General features: G+C 41.9%; 2 protein-coding genes across 8 annotated transcripts; one reads left to right on the plus strand and one right to left on the minus strand.

The window, feature by feature from the left end:
* Positions 1-764: 764 nt before the first annotated feature.
* Positions 765-3,741, plus strand: LOC120897069 (cartilage-associated protein-like). 2 transcript variants are annotated; one of them, XM_040301680.1, is made up of 9 exons: positions 769-1,063; positions 1,129-1,308; positions 1,381-2,009; positions 2,074-2,217; positions 2,295-2,475; positions 2,555-2,680; positions 2,767-2,909; positions 2,983-3,198; positions 3,275-3,740. In XM_040301680.1, exons 3-9 carry the CDS (start codon positions 1,407-1,409, stop codon positions 3,353-3,355), a joined length of 1,494 nt encoding a protein of 497 aa, XP_040157614.1. In that variant the 5' UTR covers positions 769-1,063; positions 1,129-1,308; positions 1,381-1,406; the 3' UTR covers positions 3,356-3,740. The 2 variants fall into 2 exon arrangements, with proteins under 2 accessions (XP_040157615.1, XP_040157614.1); XM_040301681.1 differs by having other exon boundaries at positions 765-1,308; positions 3,294-3,741.
* A 539-nt stretch (positions 3,742-4,280) lies between these two features.
* On the minus strand, positions 4,281-18,516 carry LOC120896188 (protein sex-lethal-like). 6 transcript variants are annotated; one of them, XM_040300146.1, is made up of 6 exons: positions 16,761-18,516; positions 15,610-15,655; positions 14,405-14,746; positions 13,125-13,414; positions 12,860-13,023; positions 4,281-8,531 (listed from the first exon to the last, which is right to left on the minus strand). In XM_040300146.1, the coding sequence occupies exons 1-6, from the start codon at positions 16,805-16,807 to the stop codon at positions 8,446-8,448; spliced, it is 975 nt and encodes a 324-aa protein (XP_040156080.1). In that variant the 5' UTR covers positions 16,808-18,516; the 3' UTR covers positions 4,281-8,445. The 6 variants fall into 6 exon arrangements, with proteins under 6 accessions (XP_040156080.1, XP_040156079.1, XP_040156081.1 ...); XM_040300145.1 differs by having other exon boundaries at positions 13,125-13,417; positions 16,761-18,509; XM_040300147.1 differs by having other exon boundaries at positions 13,125-13,417; positions 14,405-14,731; positions 16,761-18,507.
* Positions 18,517-18,711: the final 195 nt, after the last annotated feature.

Raw genomic sequence — 18,711 nt, forward strand, 5'->3', positions numbered from 1 at the left:
CACGTGTGGTTTTGTAGTCCCAGAAATGGGAATCGCTGTTCGCTCTCTCGCACCCTCGCATTTCATCCTCTCTGTCTCTCTCGCTCTCGTTTCTCAAGATCTTTACCTTCCAGCTCCATTCATGAAATCGAAATGGGAGTTGAGTGTGTTATTTTACAACAAAAAAATCCCTTCTCATTTAAAAGATATAAAAAAGTGTAGTTTAAAAACTGTGAAACATATTACCGGTTTTTTCACTCTATTTATTTGGAGAACGACGGATAGAGGCAACCAACGGCAGCGCCGTGATAACGTGACGTCATTATTTTTTTGTTCGGCGACAGTTTGCTTGCCAATCGAATGGAGGGATGGAAATTTAGCAAAAGTTATCAGAGAAAATTGCCATTCCAGGGGTGATTGTTGGTTTTACGTCGTAGATCGCACATAAATCTAGAATATCCGCCAGACGCGATACTGTCAATTTGTTAGCCGGGTGATGAAAATTTTCCAATTTATGTGTTCGTTCGGTTGGCGAGAATTTTTAGATTCTCCAAGGTCATAAAAACTTATATGAATTGATTTTCTTCATCATTGCTTGCCAACTACAGAGCTCTTTTCAAGCAGCACAGTTGTTTCCAATCGAATCAACGCAACATGACATGGGATGGATGGGACCACAGGATGGGCAAAAGTTTTTCGTCCAATTTCCATAAATCTTAATTTTATTTCCAATGCATCCCGTCGTAAAAAAAAACTTCTGTTCCTCCCCCAAAACCATAGCCGGGAGAAGCGGTTTGCTTCAAACAATCAATAAATCCGATTGTTTGCGCGTCAACACAACCAGTCAACCGTCAGCGAAGTACACGGCGGTGTACATTTTTCCTCCAAAAGAGCGAAAACACAGAAATACTTGCGTTTGTTTATACAGAGCATGTGGAAGCATTGCGCTGCGCGTACGTGCTTGGAAGGGCTAACGCGACGACGGCAAGAATATTGTCCACACAGCATGCCTTATCGATCAACGCAACGATCGCGACAAAAGGGAAGCGAATACCAGCGTGCTGGTATTGGTGTGTGCTTGAGCGTAAGCATAAAACCGGAGCATCACGTTACGATCGGCATGAAACGATGCTGCTGCTGCTGCAGCAGCTTCAGCTATTGCCTTCTCTTTCTAGCCGGTTTTCGGCCAGAGCACGGTGTACGGTCGCACAGGAAGTGATTGCGTGAGGTTCTGCTGATGAAGTGAAGAGTGTTTGATGTCTGAGTCTAGACGAAAGAAGTGCCAACAGTCTGCAGACAGCCAAGAATAGCAAACTGAAACAACAGCGGGTGAGTTGAATGTGCAAGTGCCTCCAGAAATTGAGCATTATTTAGAACAAAACCTGTACACTTGCCCGGCAGCTTTCCCCCGGTCGGCGAACTCGGCGATGATCGTCTACGTGGAAGTGATGATGATATCACGCAGGCGCTGGAATTGGATGCTGCTTTTTATCGGCTGCTGTTGCCTGGTTACGCTCGCCGTAGCCCAAACGCAGGAATCCGATGCAACGTCAGCATCGGCAGAAGGGACCGACACCACCGCGACTGCTTCCTCCGCCGCAAGAGAGGACACGGAGCGAACAGTGTACAGCGACCCACCGGACACACCGGAAGATGGCAGCAGCTTCATCGACCAGTACGAGCAGGGCGTGCAGGCGTACCTCACGAACGAGTGGGAAGACTGTGTGTACTTTCTCGAGCGCGCACTGGAGGGCTACCGGACGTACTACGAGTCGGTGGCAAACTGTCGCATGGAGTGCGAGTACGCCGCGCGCGACGTCAAGCACCGGGGCGAGTTCCTGCACGGCAGCAACGTAGACAATCTGCAGCACTACGAGCTGATTCTGCGCCGAACGCTCTGTCTGTCCAAGTGTGCCCGGCGGTATGCGATCTATCGGTACCTTCCGTTCAGCGAAGACTTCGACGGACACTACATGGATGTATTTCAGGAGCTGAAGGTGTACCCCTATCTGTACGCGTGCTACGTTAAGGTTGGTAGAGATGCAGAAGAGATGTCTAAGCGAAGTTTGATGAAATGTTTTTTTGTTATTCCAGTCAAACCGTGTAACGCTGGCAGCATCGGCCGCCTATACGTATCTGGTGAAACATCCGGAGAATACAGTGATGAAGAAAAATTTCGAAGAAGCAATCGAAATGCCCGGAATCGATCGGGACGAGATCCACGACCTCGAGGAGAAGGTACTCGGATTCCATCCGTTAGTAATGATTCGCAATGGCAGCACAAATTCGAACTCTTCCTTCCAATTTCGTTGCAGAAATTCGTCGAACTGCTTATCGGAGGCATCGTCGACGAGCAGGAAAACAACTGGGAGCGTGCGATCGAACAGCTCGAGAGCTCCATCAAGCAGTTCATCTTCGACGAGAACCAATGCCGCGCCTTTTGCGAGGGTGAATTTGATCACGGTTTCCTGCCCGACTTTATCACCGCGATCGGAAGTGAGTTCCCTTGCAGGCCATAGCACGTATCGCAGACGCAGCTCGCGATATCTAACGTTGTCTTGCTCGTTCGTTGCAGATCATTTTACGTATGCGCTGCAGTGCAAACGGAACTGTACCTCGAACATGGGTATGGTGCGTGGAAAGTACTACGACAATCTGTTCCCCCGCCACTATCAACATCTGCAGAAAGCTTACTATCACGGTACGATGCAACAATGATATGGAATATGGTAAAGCATTTTAAAATAAGCATAATAATACACTCCCTTCCTGTCGAATGCTTTACAGTAAAACGGTACGAAGAATCGTACCGGGCCGGTATGAGCTATTTGCTGTTCCACGCAGATGATTTCGATATGCCGGAAGCACTGAAAACGATCGAAGCGGAAGCCAAGGGTTCAGTGACAGCCAACTTCTTCAAGGCTCGTCGGGTTGGTGTCTTTCGCTGTGTGTTGAATTGTTGACGATGGGTAGAAATAATACTTCCCGATCTGTCCCTTGCAGGAAGCGGTCGAGTACAATGATCGGCTGCAGTACGAGGAAAAGCTGGCACGTTTCATAAAGCAAGAGTTTGATCTGCTGGATAATGTGGCCGGTTCGAATGCCGAGCTGGATGATGCAGAGTTTGAAGATGAAGACTCGGTGGATACAATGGAAGGTAACAGAGTAGATGAAGAGGGGGAGACGCTGGAGCAAAACGATCAAGCAGAGCTTGAAGAGGTATGCACAGGTTGTTGGAAGGGAAACATAACCTGGCACTAAGTTTGTTCGCTTTTTTCCTTATCAACCGTTTAAGGATACTCAACCACCTGCAGATGGCAGCAATGAGCTTTATCCAGCAGAAACTATCGGGTATAACGATCACGACGAGCTGTAGGAGAGGCTGAACGAGGTCCGATCATCCTTCAGAGGCGGTTAGTCATCCGCCCGCTGTGCCATAAAGGTGTCTTCTAGTAGATCTTAACATTGAAACTCACCTCTCACACATACACACTGTCTTTTTTTCTATATAACAATAAGTTAAGCAATAAATAAACGAACAAAACTGAAGAGAGAGGGAGCTCTACACCAAAAAGGAAAACAAAAGACAAGATGAAGTCTTTGCAATCGATTTGTTTTTGGTTTGTTATTTGTTTCTTTTTATTCCGGTTTTTTTGTTTTTAATAATGCTTTACATAGATCAAACATATCTAAACTTTGGAAAATGTACCATTTCAAATATATATAATATATGTATATATGTATAATAATATAATGTATCTAAACGTCCGTTCTATGGGAAGTGTGTGTATGTATGTTATGAGTAAGTGTTGCACACGTGCTATCTTTTCCTGCTTTATCAGTTCATTTGTTCTGTTTCGGTTTGGTTTGTGTTTCGGTTCGTGTTATTGAATAATGTTTCGTTTTCGTCTCTATTCTGTTTTGTCTATTACGGTGTACTTCTGTTGTTTTTCGTCTGTATCTCGTCTTCCTACTGTGTCTGCTTCATGTCACGTTCCAATTTTCAATGACCTCCTTTCGCTTCTTTGCATACATACATGGGTCTAGTAATTCTTGCTTTTTAAAGCATATTCAGCACAACACAGCACATAAAACACGTGGCCCGTAGCATGGGTAAGAAGAGGGGGAAAATCGGTTTATACTTCAAGTTAAACAGAGTTTCTTGTTTCGTTTGTTCATTTCTCGCTTCGATTTGCATACACTCTCATACACACTTGTTTAACTCGGTTTTTAGTTTTCTCTGTTCTACACTTTTAAGAGAAGTTATGTAGTTTTCCTCTTGGAAGCATTTACTATGTTTTTCTCTCTGTCTTTTGGATTGATCTTTTCAACGAATTACTTCTTATTGTAACAGTGCCTTTTGGGGTTTTTCGACTTTTCCTTACTGGCAAGTATGACATTAATGCTATAGCTTTAGGTATAGTGTTTGTTTTTACACCGGTTTTTGTTGTTTTTCTGTTGCTTTTCCGAGCACTTTACGTCGCCCTAGTTCGGAACATCCAAAACGTGCACGCATAGAATTTATGTTTGTTTTACTTGTCTTGGTTTATTCGTTATGTTTTTTTACATCTTTTCTTTGCTTCCTGCGTCCCCATTGCTAGTAGATTTTCCTTTTAGTTTGCATACAATTGCTCTGGTTGACACAACCAAAAAATCACAGCTAATAACTAGATCTTTATGTTTCGTTCCATTTCCTGCGTGTGTATGCATGCGGCTTTTTCTCTCTCTCTCTCTCTTCTATCTGTTTTCATATTTTCTTGTTACTTGTTTGCCGGGGAACGCTTTGATGCAACTTTTATACGTTGTTCTGCTACTACGTCAAATGCATAAAATAAATAAAACCATCGCGATCCACACCCCAGGCCCGCTCACCATGCAGATTAATGCGATACATTTTTTGCTATTTATAATGGTACTGAGTACTTAGCAAATGAATATAATATACAATGGGAAACAATGTGACGATACTAAAAAAGAGTAATTCCTTAATGATCAATTAACGACCCTAGAAATCGATCGATAATTTTTCAACAAAAAACAACTCCTACATTCTTTGCTAAACATCATTACAATTTCAAGTCCCTGTTTTGTATTACTTCTTGTTCGCAACATAATGTAATTCTATTGTACTTATTAGTTTATAGTTTTGTCTTTTATATTGTTTCCTCCAGTTTACTCCAGTGTGAGGTGTGTTCCCTCTCTTATAGTACAGTATATTTAAATGTTTCATTCAAATATCAATAATTGACCAACTAATTTGATTTCGTGTCGATTGTTTTATTTTTCCCTTCCACTAAAAACAAACCGTCTACTATTTCAAGCTGTATAACAGACGAAGACCATATTGCTTAGAACACATTAAATCTGAACAAAAGTGTAAGTGTTTTAACTATAATTTAAACAAATTTAACCATTATAAACACACACTTACACCATCTCAAACCGTCACACATACACACACACACGCACAATGATCGCTTTACAGTTGATCTTACAGTGAATCCATTACATTGCATTCTTTTCTTCCCGTTGTTTTGCTACACAATACGATTCTAGGTTTCGTTTGCTACTCATTTTTGTCGTTATTATTTTTTGTTCGTTTTTTTCTTCAACTTTAATTTTCATAGTATAGGAGAACAAACAGAATGTATATATATTTGAGTTTTGTATATATATCTATATAGATGTATATATATGCCATTGGTTCAATATATAAGACACGTAAATGTTTTTTTTTTCTTCTTTCAAGCTATCTCGTACTACTTAGGTTTAGTTTTCCTTGTGCCGTAAACGTGTGAACAGTATCCGTCATTTTTTAAATCTGTTTTGTTTTAACGAAATGTTTCATCTCTACTAATTTCGTCACTTTTCTTTCTTCGCCGTCGTCTCCTGTACTGCGCAAACACAATTTTCTTGCTTTCTTTGCTTCGGTAGATTTTTTGCTATCTTGTCGCAAAACAAATATAAAGTGTATCATGCACTCACTCCTTTTCTATGTCACTGGCGGGGGTTTGTTTTGCAAGCCTAACCAAGGAATGATACTCGAGACGGCTCTATTAACCTAACTTTCCTAACACTTTGCTCTGCCTGACAGCTGACTCGCCCGATACACGCTAATGGTTTCGAAACTTAACGCGACGAAAAGCGCAATAATTAATCACTATGGAAGATCAAATTGCTAATCTTTCTAAGCCGTAAAATCCGGATGTGTCTGTACTACTATATCAATGTATATAATCGTATGGCGTTGGATTTGAAATCTGATTCTATCTGGTTTTGTGTAATTGAGGAAGAGTTTGATTTATATTAAATTTAGCGTAAGTATCGGAACTGGCGTAAAAACTGGCGAGTTTGGATTTACTAAGCTGAATTTGTCGTAGCGAGTTTGTCTCGTTTCTTTCTTTTTTTTGTTCTTTTGTTCTTGTTTAACTTCTTAATGAGGTATGGATAGAGAAGGATTATCAACTGGGGTGCAACTGGCACCAGGAGCGCAAGGGTTTTGCTTGGAGAAAATACAAAGGACGAATGTCGCCGAATATAGATCTACTTACTGACTCTTCCTCTGGTAGAGCTACACCACTTTCACTGTACACCCATTGTGTGCGTAAACGTCGCAAACACTCTGTTGTTCTAATAATTCTTCCGTTTTGGTTTAATGATCATTGTATCACTTTTTAACTTTTATCTCTAGAATAATTCGATCGCTTTTTTTGGTATTATGATTTTCTTATTCATTTCTTTTTTCATTTGCAGGGGAAATTGAACAAACATAATTGCATAGCAAAAAGTTATTCTGTGAAGAAAGATGATAAGATTCAATGAAAATTGAAAAGCATCGATTTACTGCTGTCGACTTTTACGTGAAATTTTTCTTCTGTTTCGTACTCTCTACCCTTCTTTTACGCGAGCATGGGGATGCTTCCTTTACATGGGTACATAATGTATGTAAATGCAAGTTGTTGCTTTTTTTTTGCTTTCATGCGCCATAACGATTCAATTCCCGGAGCATGTATTCCTTTATAATCTACTCTCATTGCTTCGTTTGTTTTATTGTTGTGTAGCTTCAGGAAATAGTTTGCTCTATAAGTCTAATGCAAATTTACTTTTTTAAAGTTTTCTCGTGTTTCCGGTTTTTTTAATATATAGTTAGACTCTCAACCCTTTACACTTTTATATGCAGTAGGTGTGTTCACTCTTGTTTTTTACAGATCATCTACTAGTATAGTTTGATTTGGTTTTGTAACTATATAGCTTAGAAATGGCAGATTATGCTCCAACGCTGTACAGCATCATTGTTGCGGGAGAATTGCATTTAATGCCAAAGTAAAGCAGTAGTACTTAACATTGATACTGTTGATAGCTAAAAGCTACTATCACCAACCTAAAACGCACACACACCGAGGAATGCATTCAACTAAATATGGCGAAGGGTTTCAGTCCAGTTATACAACCGCGGAAACTTAATATGTGCAATTGCAGTTTGTTACTCAAAAGCGAAATTGATAATGATCTTTAATAATGGAGCTTTTTTACGTTTATGCACAAAAAATGTATGTTAAACAAATTTCCAATGATTGATGACACTAACACGCACTCCTAGTTCATTGCAATCATCACATGTGTTTAATGAGAAATAGTAAGAACCCTGTTTTGTTTGTAAGTATGTCTAGTAATAGTGTGTTTTGAATTACTTTGAGATATTTCTCTATGAGAAAGTCTTTCCAACCGCTTTTTTTTTTGCATGTGCTAGCTTGCAATTGGGATGGATTGTTCTTCTCAAATACAAATACAAGAACCTGCAGTAATACTTTGTGTGATCGCATTTCCAAAAAGATTGTTGGTACAAGATATTCGATAACATAATCATCGCAAGCATATGGTCACCCAAACAGGCAGAACATAATCTAACAACTTTGGTTTTGTATTGGTAGAAGCCAAAAAGAAAATCACCTATCTGGATCGACCATCGATCGCAGTCGATTGAACACTGGATTGTTTATAAAATCTGTTTGGCTCGATTTGTCTCGATCAGGTGTCGCCCTCTATAACAACCTATCTTTCGTCTTCATTTTTGTGTTCGCCACAATCACAACACGATCATTTCCAGCTACTCCTTGGCACCTCTCGCGACCGTATACCTGATCATCGGCAAAAACCGTCCATCCGTTTATGTTGCCATAGGTTTTGCACTTTTCATTTTAATTAAATGTAAGTTTTACAACCATTTCTATCGCAATTGCGCTCCGATAGGGAGCTAAATGTTTGCAACGCTCCCGACCGACGCTCCTAAAATTACACTAAAAGGAAGTATGAAATTGTTCCCACGCCTCCGATCGGTATTCTATCGACGTTGAAAGAAGCGTAGAGCAACGAAGCACAGCACTACCGCACCATTCGAGCAACAATTCCTTGCGCTTAGCTGTGCCCGAACTAAATCGTACGTGCCGTTCCGACGAGAATGGACAGTTAGTAAAATATTAACGAATGATGCGATCGTAACAGCCCACTCGAACGATCGTTATATTTCATTGTGTTCTGACGAGGGAGTAGCGCTGGAATGTGATAGAAAAGTTTGGACAAGGAGCACGAATTGGCGGTACCAATTCGTGCAGGTGATTGCAGGGAGCAAGTAAAAGAGAGATAATGATGCTGATTAGTAAGTGAAAGACAGTTACAGGATGCATGTTGAGTGAATGATGTTTGAAAAAGAGAGTGAGTAAAGATTTTTCTCATAAAAGATTGGATTTCCACATATAGAAACATTGTTAAAAGGACGTAAAGTGTTAAAGTAAGCTTTAAAGCATAATGGATGAAATTAACTTATCATTAAATTAAACAACATTTTTGAAAACAAAACCTTTCCAGTTCGTACACTAACTGATTAAATTGAATAAAGTAAGTATTCTCTTTGTTGTGGCAGTCTAAAATACTAATAATCTAATTGAATTACAAATACAAGACTTTGAACATGAACTAAAATGCTACGAAGTACTCGCTACTCGCTAACTAAGTACAAAACAAGACATCTGAAGGTGATCTCAAGGTAATGTTTAGAATAGTCTATCCGTAGTCTATCAGTCGGTTTTACACCGACCAACACAATTGTTTCTACCACAGTAGCTTAGTAGATGATCGAAACCTTGGAAAGTTTTATAAGCCACAATATGTGTAATTCCTTGCAATGTAACCGTTTCGAGTTTGTGATCGGCCTGTTTTCTTCTAATGAATTTAACCTTTGCAAGCCTATCAGGGCTAACACTGTAAGATTGTGCTTCGGAATGTATTACTATCTTTGGAAAATAATATTCTTAAAACATTTCGTTCTTTCAGGTTGATCATTGCTAGCTTAGAGGTGCTTCAATTACAATTTCCTCAGCTTTGATCCTATCCATCAGACCATTCCGTGAGGTTGCAACTAGTATGTAATTAGAGAAGAACAAACCCTACGGGTTGCTCTTGCACATCTCGTCTATGGGAGAGGAATGATATTTGTAAACTACCTTTGATATAAATGCTTCTTCTATGTTATAGTCCACGTTGCAGAATATAGCTTAGTGTACACAATCGCTTTGTATTTTGGCAAAGTCTACGTTTTTCATACTCTCGTTTTCCTATGTACAACGCACAGTCTATGGATTTTTGTTCAGTTTTTGACTAATGGTTTACTTTTGGTTGAAGTTGTATAAAAAGTCTTACATCTAAATCTCACATTGTTTGCACCCGCGCAAGCTCTACAGCGCGCTCAGCTTTATGCTAATGCAATCGTTTCGATTGGCAAAACCGTTCAATCTGCAATTGTAGAACACAAATCCGTGCCTCGTGCTCGATTATGTGGTCTTCATAATCGTATGATCGCAGTCTCTCGTTGCCGTTGCCGTTGCCGTTGCTGCTGCCGGTGCAGGACTTTCGCTAACTATCACCCACCAAACGCTACCCCATACAGTAGGAGCGGCTAAATCGGAACTACGCAAATTACTATCTAGTAGTACCTTAAATATCAGTAAGGATACGACTCAATGTTGTTCCTGTTGCTAAAGTCCAATCCATCGGCTGGTTGGGGCATCAGGCCGAAGCACACAAAAACACATCAGAGGTTTGATTTTCCCACGCAAGATCGGTAGATTGCGTCCGTTGGAAATGCATGTCAAAGCCACGGAGATAAATAAACGGAAAACCGGAACCAGCCACGAGAGCGATAACGCAGAAGTACACGAACCCGAACCCGTTTTGAGAGAAAGAAAAATGCAATAAAACGTTATCGAATCTCTTTGAGGTATGGGGCAACAGTTTCGCCGCAGAAGGGTAATGGTGACATGACTCCATATGATCAGTGTATTATGGGAAGCGGTCTAACCGGTGGAAACAGTCTACCGACATCAAATGGAATAATTGCAGTGCAATGCTAGAAAAAACAAGTCACATCAATTACGTCTACTTGTGAGCATTTCAAATAAGCATATCGTTTTGCCTACGGAAAGGGAATGGATGCGGTGCCTAACGTACACACATCCCATCACAGATTGTACATAAACGAATGTGTCTGTATAGCATGTCGAAACATTATACGATAGTGACAGAAAAGGATAATGAATGGGCGCTCTTTTATATTCTCTACATTTCACTTTATGATTAGAAATGACAGTTTTAGGGTAGTACGAGACTACTACAAATTATAACGCAAAGCCAAGAGAGATAGAGTGAGAGATAGACAGAAAGAGAGGGAGTGAGAGAGATAGAGCGACGAAGTTAAGTCTAAGAATTGTTCACAGGGAAGAATATTAGTCTATTGCACTATTACCACGAAGCACGATGAAGGGTTTTGCCGGAATTCTACATGACAAACTATAAATTCCGATGATTAGAGCGTCGTATGAATAATGATTCGATTCGATACACAGTAAGATTACATATGATAACACACAACAAGCCTGTAGCAGTGTGGTTGTGGCACAGTACTAAACAAAAAAAACATACATATACTGTTCATAAACTCTATTCATCTATCGCCAATGTTTGCGCATGGCGGCATTGGAAGCATTAAAAAAATAAAAACAAAACAAACGAATAAACACACCGTCATCTTGAAAATTCAACTTACGTTAGGCATCTCTTCATATATTTCACCTATAAAAAAAAACTCTGGTGTCTGAATGAATAAGGCTATTTTTTATTATTTTGTAATGTAATTGATTCCCCGTTTGCTTTCTTTAATGATATGTTAGGAGCATTCTTACGACTAAGAATTAATCTTTCTGGCAAACTATTTTTCAATCGCTTTGGTCTCTTAACATTTTCCATTTGCTCAAAGCTTGAACCGAAATAAGAGGATTAGAACTGTTGCTAGCGAGATTCGCTAAGATCCAGCCTTTCTTGCTTTTTGTGTGGCCCTAATAACCTGTTAGTAAAATCCTCTTGCTTCAAGGTTTTGCTTTCTAAAATTGTTCCCATCAGATGTTAAAAGAATCACTATCTTTGCAGCTTTCAAAATATTACATGATACGGTATGGAAAAGTACGCATTCGATCTAACAAGCAGAACAATTCATTTAAAAATACCTAATTCGCACAAAAATTGAAAACTCGAACAAATATAAACGAAACTAACCTGCTAACCTTATTATGCTGGACATAGGGACAATTACAAAGGCGAAACATTGTGTAACGTGTTTTTTCATATGAAATACGTAAAAAAACTACATGCTTGAACAAAGGATTTTAACATAAACCCATTTTTATCGTACAGAATAGATATTCAACCAATATGAACGCTGGATAATGACTGGACTAACATAAAAAATATATACTACGTTGGTTGCAATTCACAACTATTTGTTTTTCTTTTATCAATTAAAATTACTTGCGTAGTAATGTTTTTTTGAATTTACTAACCGGCTTTACTTGACCTCCAGTGGCCATATATAACCGATAGTTTAACGCATTATTTTACGTTCATGATACACAAAATAGAAACAAAACCCTGTCCGCTTTGCATCGCGTTAATACGCAGGTACGGGTATTTAGATTACGGCAACAAAAACTATATTCTTTATGTATCTAAAACTGGACTAAACATATGTTATTAAGCTCTGTGCTAAGGCTCCTTCATATATGTTATGCTATTTTTTCGCTTAACGTATGCACAAAGATGCTTTTTCCGAGAACCATCAATTGTAAGCAGATGTTTTTTTTACGACGCGAACGAGAGGCTCGTCATGCACCTTTCACTACAAGGTAAAATCTAGTCCTAATGGAAATCAAATATCAGTTGAAACAAAGCAAAGTTTCGGCCTTGTTTAGCATAGGTAAACCAGGCAACAATTAAAACGACAACAAAAAGAAAATCGCACTTCTAACACAACACAGAGAATCGCGCTAAATGGCCGAATAAACGCAATCATACTATAATCTTAATAAGGGTAACCACTAATCAAAGGGAAGACATGAATAAATTATTAAAAACTGCATAAGCAACGAATCGGGAAAAGGACTGCCGAATGAAAAAAAAAACTGATCGGCAGCCTAAAGCTTCCTTACATGCCATAACAAACTTAATCAATTGTTTTGCTTTGTTTTATTTAGTTACGAGCAATGACAACGGAAACCCAGGATAAAGATGAACAGAACATATTTAAAATGATCAATTAGACTTATCGGTACGTCTAATTACCATCATTTTCTCCTGCATTAACCGTTGCCAATGCTTCGTTAAAAAATAGCTCATCTAGGTAAATGAGTATAAGAATCGGGGAAAGAAATCCTCCAAGAGGATGTACACTAGGATATTATTGGGATGAAGATGTTGGTGTAGCTGTGTAAGTGTGCATGTAAGTAAATATGTCGGGTGATTATTCAGTACGGGGTATTGCGCATTCGTACTCTACCTCTGTTATTGTGCACTATAGAGTTGTACGAGGGTACGTAGAGTGCCGCCTTAGCTCTGCCATGGTCTTCTGCAACACGCACTATCAGTGGTTGATTGCCACCCTGCGGGATCACATTATTGAGGGCCGATATTGCTTCCTGCGCTTCCTCGCGCTTGTTGAACCTAAAATAACAGCATTGTTCATGTAACAAACCGTTAAAAGTTAAGACATCATTTGCCTGCAGTGCTAGGTAAACGTTCGAGACAGTCGTTTTGATTCTTACCGTACGAAGGCTACTCCACGCGGCTGACCCGTTAGCTTATCTCGAAGGATATTCTTTTGCACGATGGTACCGTACTTGCCGAATATGATATCCAGCTGCTCCTCGGTGATCGTGCGGGGCAAATTCGTGATGTACAGATTCGTTTCCTTGATATCGTCGCTCTGTGGCCGCGCGTACGAAACCTTTAGACGCTTGTTACGCAGCGGATAGCCATTCAGACATTTGATCGCTCGTTGTGCCGCTTCCTCGTTCAGGTAGTTTACGAAACCAAAGCCGTAGCTGTACCCAGTCTGCTTTGGTCCCAAGCACGATTAAGAATTGTTGTGTGGAGAATGTGTCGAAAAAGAGAGAGAGAGAGACGAAAACGAAAACAATAAACTAGCAAAATCACGGCACGTTCCTCATTCCGTGAAACAGTTCCAGCATTTTTCAAGACCATACTGTAACCGGTTGATGAAAGCGGCAAACAACTAAACATAAAGATTAAATGTACTTTTATAATGTGGTTTCTACGGCTGACATCTGATTCCTAACAGCAAGCACCTAACTATTATAGTAAGCTCATGCGAGCACAGTGCCATGAAGACGAAATGGAAACAGCAAAAGATATGTGCTGTATTATGCAAAAGGAAGGCAATATTATTGTATAAAAAGCATCAATTGAAGCAAAAAATAGAAAACAAAATTAAACATTGAAACTGACATCGCTTTGTAAAATTGAAAATCGCAACATACATTGAAGTGTCCTTTTTCATTCGAGCAACACACAAAAGAAAGAACATCATTTGCACGAAACCCGAAAACTAAAGCCTTCCCGAGGACGCTTACATGTGTCCCAAGGCCAAACCATCCATATTCCCAACACCATGGGTGCCCTCCACATTGCATGTAAGCCCCAATTATGTTATTTCTAATTCTAAATTACTGCAGTCACTGTCAGTGAGAAGAATCTGTTAACGATACCGCCTTTACCGATTAGCAATCATGACAATGATGATGATGGCGATGGTGATGATAATACTTGGTGCGAAATGTAGCTTAATGTGTGCAGCGGGCTTCACAGCCCAGCAACTTATTTCCGCTCGGCCTCATTCAAAATGCGGTATATGGCGATGTGGAGAGCTTAGCGCTGTGTTTTCATTTAATATTGCTTCGCTTACTTTGCCTAACGCCGAACGCACTAAAGCTAATGATGCCAAGAAGGTTCTACCAGTCAGACTAAAAGATGGGCAATAAGCGTCTACAAACTACCCAGCTAAGCGTCATTCCGTTGAGCATACCTTTAGATCTCTCATCAGTCGGCAACTCTCGATGGGTCCCATCGCGGAGAACATCGAGTACATTTCGCGCTCCGTCATATCCTGCGGTAGATAGTTGACGATCAGGTTCGTACCGGCGGTGCCGGACGACCCCGGACCAAAGTTCATGCCGGTCAGCGAGCTGGTGCTGGACGAGGACGTGTGATGATGGGACGCTGGCTGGCTGAGGTGATTGTGATGGTGGTGGTGGTGATGGTGCGGTGTCGACGGATTGCCACCACCGAACGTGCTGCTCGACGGCATATCGCCGTACAGTCGGGGCCGCGAATAGGATGAAAAGTCAGCATCCTGCAGGTAGTTTGACTGGAACATTGCAGAACAATTTGAACTTTTTTATGCGCGCCATACGCGCCAAACACGCGCACACGGCAGCTCGGTTGGTAGTGGTACAGACTGGTCGATGCTGGCTAAAACGAGACAGGGTCGGTCACCAGCAAACCGAACGGGACCACCTCGTCGTCGTTTGCGTCCCTTCTTGCAGGACGTTAGAAAGCGTTGAAATAGAAAGGCAGAAGAATCGCTTCCGCCATTTACCAACGCTTTCGGCTGTGATTTATCAGTGTGATCAGCAATTTTAAACTAATCTTTTATCGAAATATTTCTCCATAAGCGATACTCATTGACCAGAAGGGAATGGGTATGAAAAAATATACATACCGCTCGATTATCGATACCAACACACAAACGTAAACAAACGCAAAGGAAGGACAACACGATGTAGTGGTGGTCGGTTGCCAAAAAATGAAAAAGAACGTTCTACAGCCATGGCTTTACTTTAGCCTGAAGCCGTCTAGGACACCCAACCACGAGAACAATCCGACGTCACCGTCGTAATGCAGCAATCCTCGTGGACAGGTTGTCGCCAGCTGACGTGAACTTGAACGTTCGTTGTCGTGGGAACATTTTTTTTTACTGCCCCTCTCTGTCATTGGATTCTAAACGACCAGGCACATTCGAAAAGATTTCGTCCGAACGTCCAATTGGGACGCGCCGGAGTGCACCTTAGCTTTCTTTTTCTTTTGCCAAGGACCGGAAACGACCGCCATGAGGTGGGGTAATCGGGAAGGGAGTCGTTTTAGCATCAGTATCCCCAGTGCACTCCAACCGGGCACACCGTAGGCGCAAATTGCGCGAGCTGAGATTGAAATTATACAGGCAAAACGTACCATTCCGGAGGGTAACGAGTGGGACATTCCCCACAGTCGGCCGCTACTACATTTTCCGAGCACATTTCGTATCACAAGCGGTAGTTTTACGTGGCCGTATGATGTGCACGTTGTGGGAGCGAGTTCGAAAGCGATGAGATGCAACCGAAAAGGAGAACCGAAAATGAAAACAGGAAAAAGAAACGATATAAGAACATATTGTCAGAATTAGAGGATCAAAATTCATGTAAATACAGTCGAATAAAATTACACAAAATGCAAATGTAGCCCCCCCTTTCGCTCCGTGTCAGGCCTAACCTAATCGATGGGTCTGCAGCCGTAAATACTTCTCCCCAACAAGCCTTTTGGTTTAGCCTTAGTGTTTAGGAAAGCTAACTGAGAGAAAATAAGTTCATAAAGCGAATTGATATGTCTCGCATGTTGCAAGAACGATTGATATTCTTGCCGCCGGCCCGCCCGGGGATGATGTGAGGATGACAAGGCACACGCATGTAGCGCGATAAACGACGCACAGCAGTATAAACCACCCCTCTCGTGCTGCTCTTCCCTCTCCCCACCATGATGCACGGACGATCCCCAGGAGACGATGGCGAAAGGATTCACCGAGAGTCGGCTGACCGAGAGTGTGTGTGTGTGTTTTCAGTGAGCCCTGCACTATCACTGTGGCCGACTTGATTATTATTTCAAAGTGGATCATTTTTATCGATTTCCTCGCGCTCCCTTCGGACGATTCCCCATCTCCCCGCACATTCTTTGTTTTCGCCTCAATTCGCAAATATACAACCCATTCGTGCGCTCTTCATTGTATGCACATTTTAGTGATGTGTTTTTTTTTGTTTTCTATCTGCTTCCCTTTGAATCATCATAATGATTTCGCATCTTTTCACTCACACACTCTCAATCATTGGCCTTCGGACTGGGTCATCCTGATTGCTCTCGTACATTGGAGTGTAAGGGGGTAGTAGACTTCATTCCCCATTCAGAACCGCATGGTGCCTCGCCTGCTCCCGCCAGTGGACCATTTAATGATAGGCACCGATTTGAATTCCGCCCCTCTTTCCCCTCTTCGAACCCCTCTCGCTCTCTTTTATGATATTGTTATGCTGAGACATGATTGGTTCGGATTCGCTCAGCGACCCCCAAAACCGTACCTTGATCGAAAGGATGACGAAGGATATCCATTCATTTTACTGTACATTTTCCTCGCTGTAGCCGCAGCTGCCACACGTCGTCCTCGTTCCGTCTCGCTCGAAGTGATTCCTTTTTTATGTATTCTTTGTACAGATGTTTTTTTTTCTTCTTTTTACTTCTTTTCGTTTCACTTCACAGATTCCACGCTATTCCACGCACCACGTTTGCGTTCGCTTTCTCGACAAAAACTCGCCAACTTTCGCGGGGAATGACCAGGGCACAGGACGAACACGAGAGATGACGATGTTGCTGCTGATTGCTGCCGAATTGCTACTGCCTGCTGGTGCTCCTGCCACAACACACAACCAGGACGAGGGCAAATCGCTCTCACAAATTAAATAGGCCTGCTAGGACGTGCTGCTGCCACTGCTTGTGTATGTTTTCAAACTACCACTGATAACAAACGGGACACAGAGCGCACTAGCATCAATGATGGGGCACGACGGAGCAAAGGGAGCCACAGCGCAAGAGTAAAGTAAAAAAAGAGCACACACACACACACACACTCTGAGAAAATCGAAACACGAGGAGCACTATCGCGTACGAGAAGATGCTTTTCACGTTCTTTCAACACACTCTATGCTATGTGCACTAATCGTCGACGTTTGAGCAGAGCTTTTTTGCCTGCTTTTACACCACGGCCTGCTACGTTGATGTGCCCCTGGCGTTGGTATCCAGCGAGCCACGGGGGTTTCCTTCCGCGCCTGCTAAGGAACGATGCACACACTCGCTCACACTATCGACGTATATCCACAGCACCGCGCGCGTTTGTACGACAAAGCGAACTTTTCCGAGGCCTGCTAATGATGCTTCTGCTGCCGCTGCTGGTACCTTCCTCAGTGGGTTTTGCGTTTTCTTTCTAGCAAATTGTTTTCGATTGCTAGTTAGACCAGCCGATGGTACGATGACGATAGAAGGATGTGAGACAGGCTCTGAAGATGAAGAAAAATTTAATCTCTCCACATAATAGATTCCCCACCCACTGATGTGATTGCCGTAGGACAGCAAGCAAGTGCCCAAGAGAGTGTACAGGGCAACGGGCAATCCGCGGTTGGGATAAAATCAATGCAGCTCCCGTGTGTCACTTGCAAGAGATGCACATTAGAGTGTCGAAAATGATGTATTCCCCCTCCTGGATGCTCTTCAGCTGTCACCTGTGCGTGTGGGGCCAACCCCTCCTTTGCTATTCTCCCGTAAAACGATCCGGAGGGTGATTTCACAGTAGGGAGCAGAGCTTACGCTTCACTGAATGCGAGTTTTACGTTTGGCAGGCTTTCCAGTTGATTCTTCCTTGTCCGCGATGCAGGGCAGCAATGTTACAATACTTTTGCACAAATTAACCTCATTGTGGCATCCAGAACGCTTCTTCCTGCCTTCTTCCACCACCGAACACACAAATCCACCTTTTTTTCTTCTCCTAAATTGTGTTCGTAACTCGCTGCACAAACACACTCCAATTTTCGCTGCCGTCCACACAGTTCGCACCACAAATCAATCCCACCAGATGAGGCTACTGCAAACGTGCACGCTATCGCAACGCAACGAAAGAAAATGCACCGCTGGGAGGAGAATTGTCGATGTTCTGAAAATTCCTTCGCTTTTGCTGCTTCTTTTCACCCGACCTTCCGACTCTTTGCTGCTGCTGCTGCCTCGTTCGCCTGCACGACTACCATCGCCCGAAAACGCACACTAAACAACACCGTGGGTCTCACTTGACAGCAGCCGTGTACATACACAGCGACCAACTGATGGCTGTTCGGTAAAACTAATCCAAATTAGCTCATTTTTATCGATCTTTCACTTAGAAAAGAGCAGCAATGCATTGGTTTTAAATAATAGAATTATTAATTATGTGAAATATTCAGCACCACATAAAAACAGACCCAAAAACTGTAGACAAAATCTCAAGCG

This window comes from Anopheles arabiensis, chromosome 2, assembly GCF_016920715.1.
Source record: "Anopheles arabiensis isolate DONGOLA chromosome 2, AaraD3, whole genome shotgun sequence".
Lineage (NCBI taxonomy): Eukaryota > Metazoa > Arthropoda > Insecta > Diptera > Culicidae > Anopheles > Anopheles arabiensis.

What these genes read in the sequence shown, in the direction of transcription:
- LOC120897069 (XM_040301680.1), top strand. Translation starts at nt 1,407, where the DNA reads ATGATCGTCTACGTGGAAGTGATGATGATATCACGCAGGCGCTGGAAT. An exon ending in TGTACGCGTGCTACGTTAAG is followed by an intron (nt 2,010 to 2,073) that starts GTTGGTAGAGAT and finishes TTGTTATTCCAG; the next exon opens with TCAAACCGTGTAACGCTGGC. An exon ending in ACTTCTTCAAGGCTCGTCGG is followed by an intron (nt 2,910 to 2,982) that starts GTTGGTGTCTTT and finishes TGTCCCTTGCAG; the next exon opens with GAAGCGGTCGAGTACAATGA.
- LOC120896188 (XM_040300145.1), bottom strand. Translation starts at nt 16,807, where the DNA reads ATGTACAGTAAAATGAATGGATATCCTTCGTCATCCTTTCGATCAAG. An exon ending in ACTCGTTACCCTCCGGAATG is followed by an intron (nt 14,747 to 15,609) that starts GTACGTTTTGCC and finishes GCAATGTTCCAG; the next exon opens with TCAAACTACCTGCAGGATGC. An exon ending in CGTGGAGTAGCCTTCGTACG is followed by an intron (nt 13,024 to 13,124) that starts GTAAGAATCAAA and finishes CTGTTATTTTAG; the next exon opens with GTTCAACAAGCGCGAGGAAG.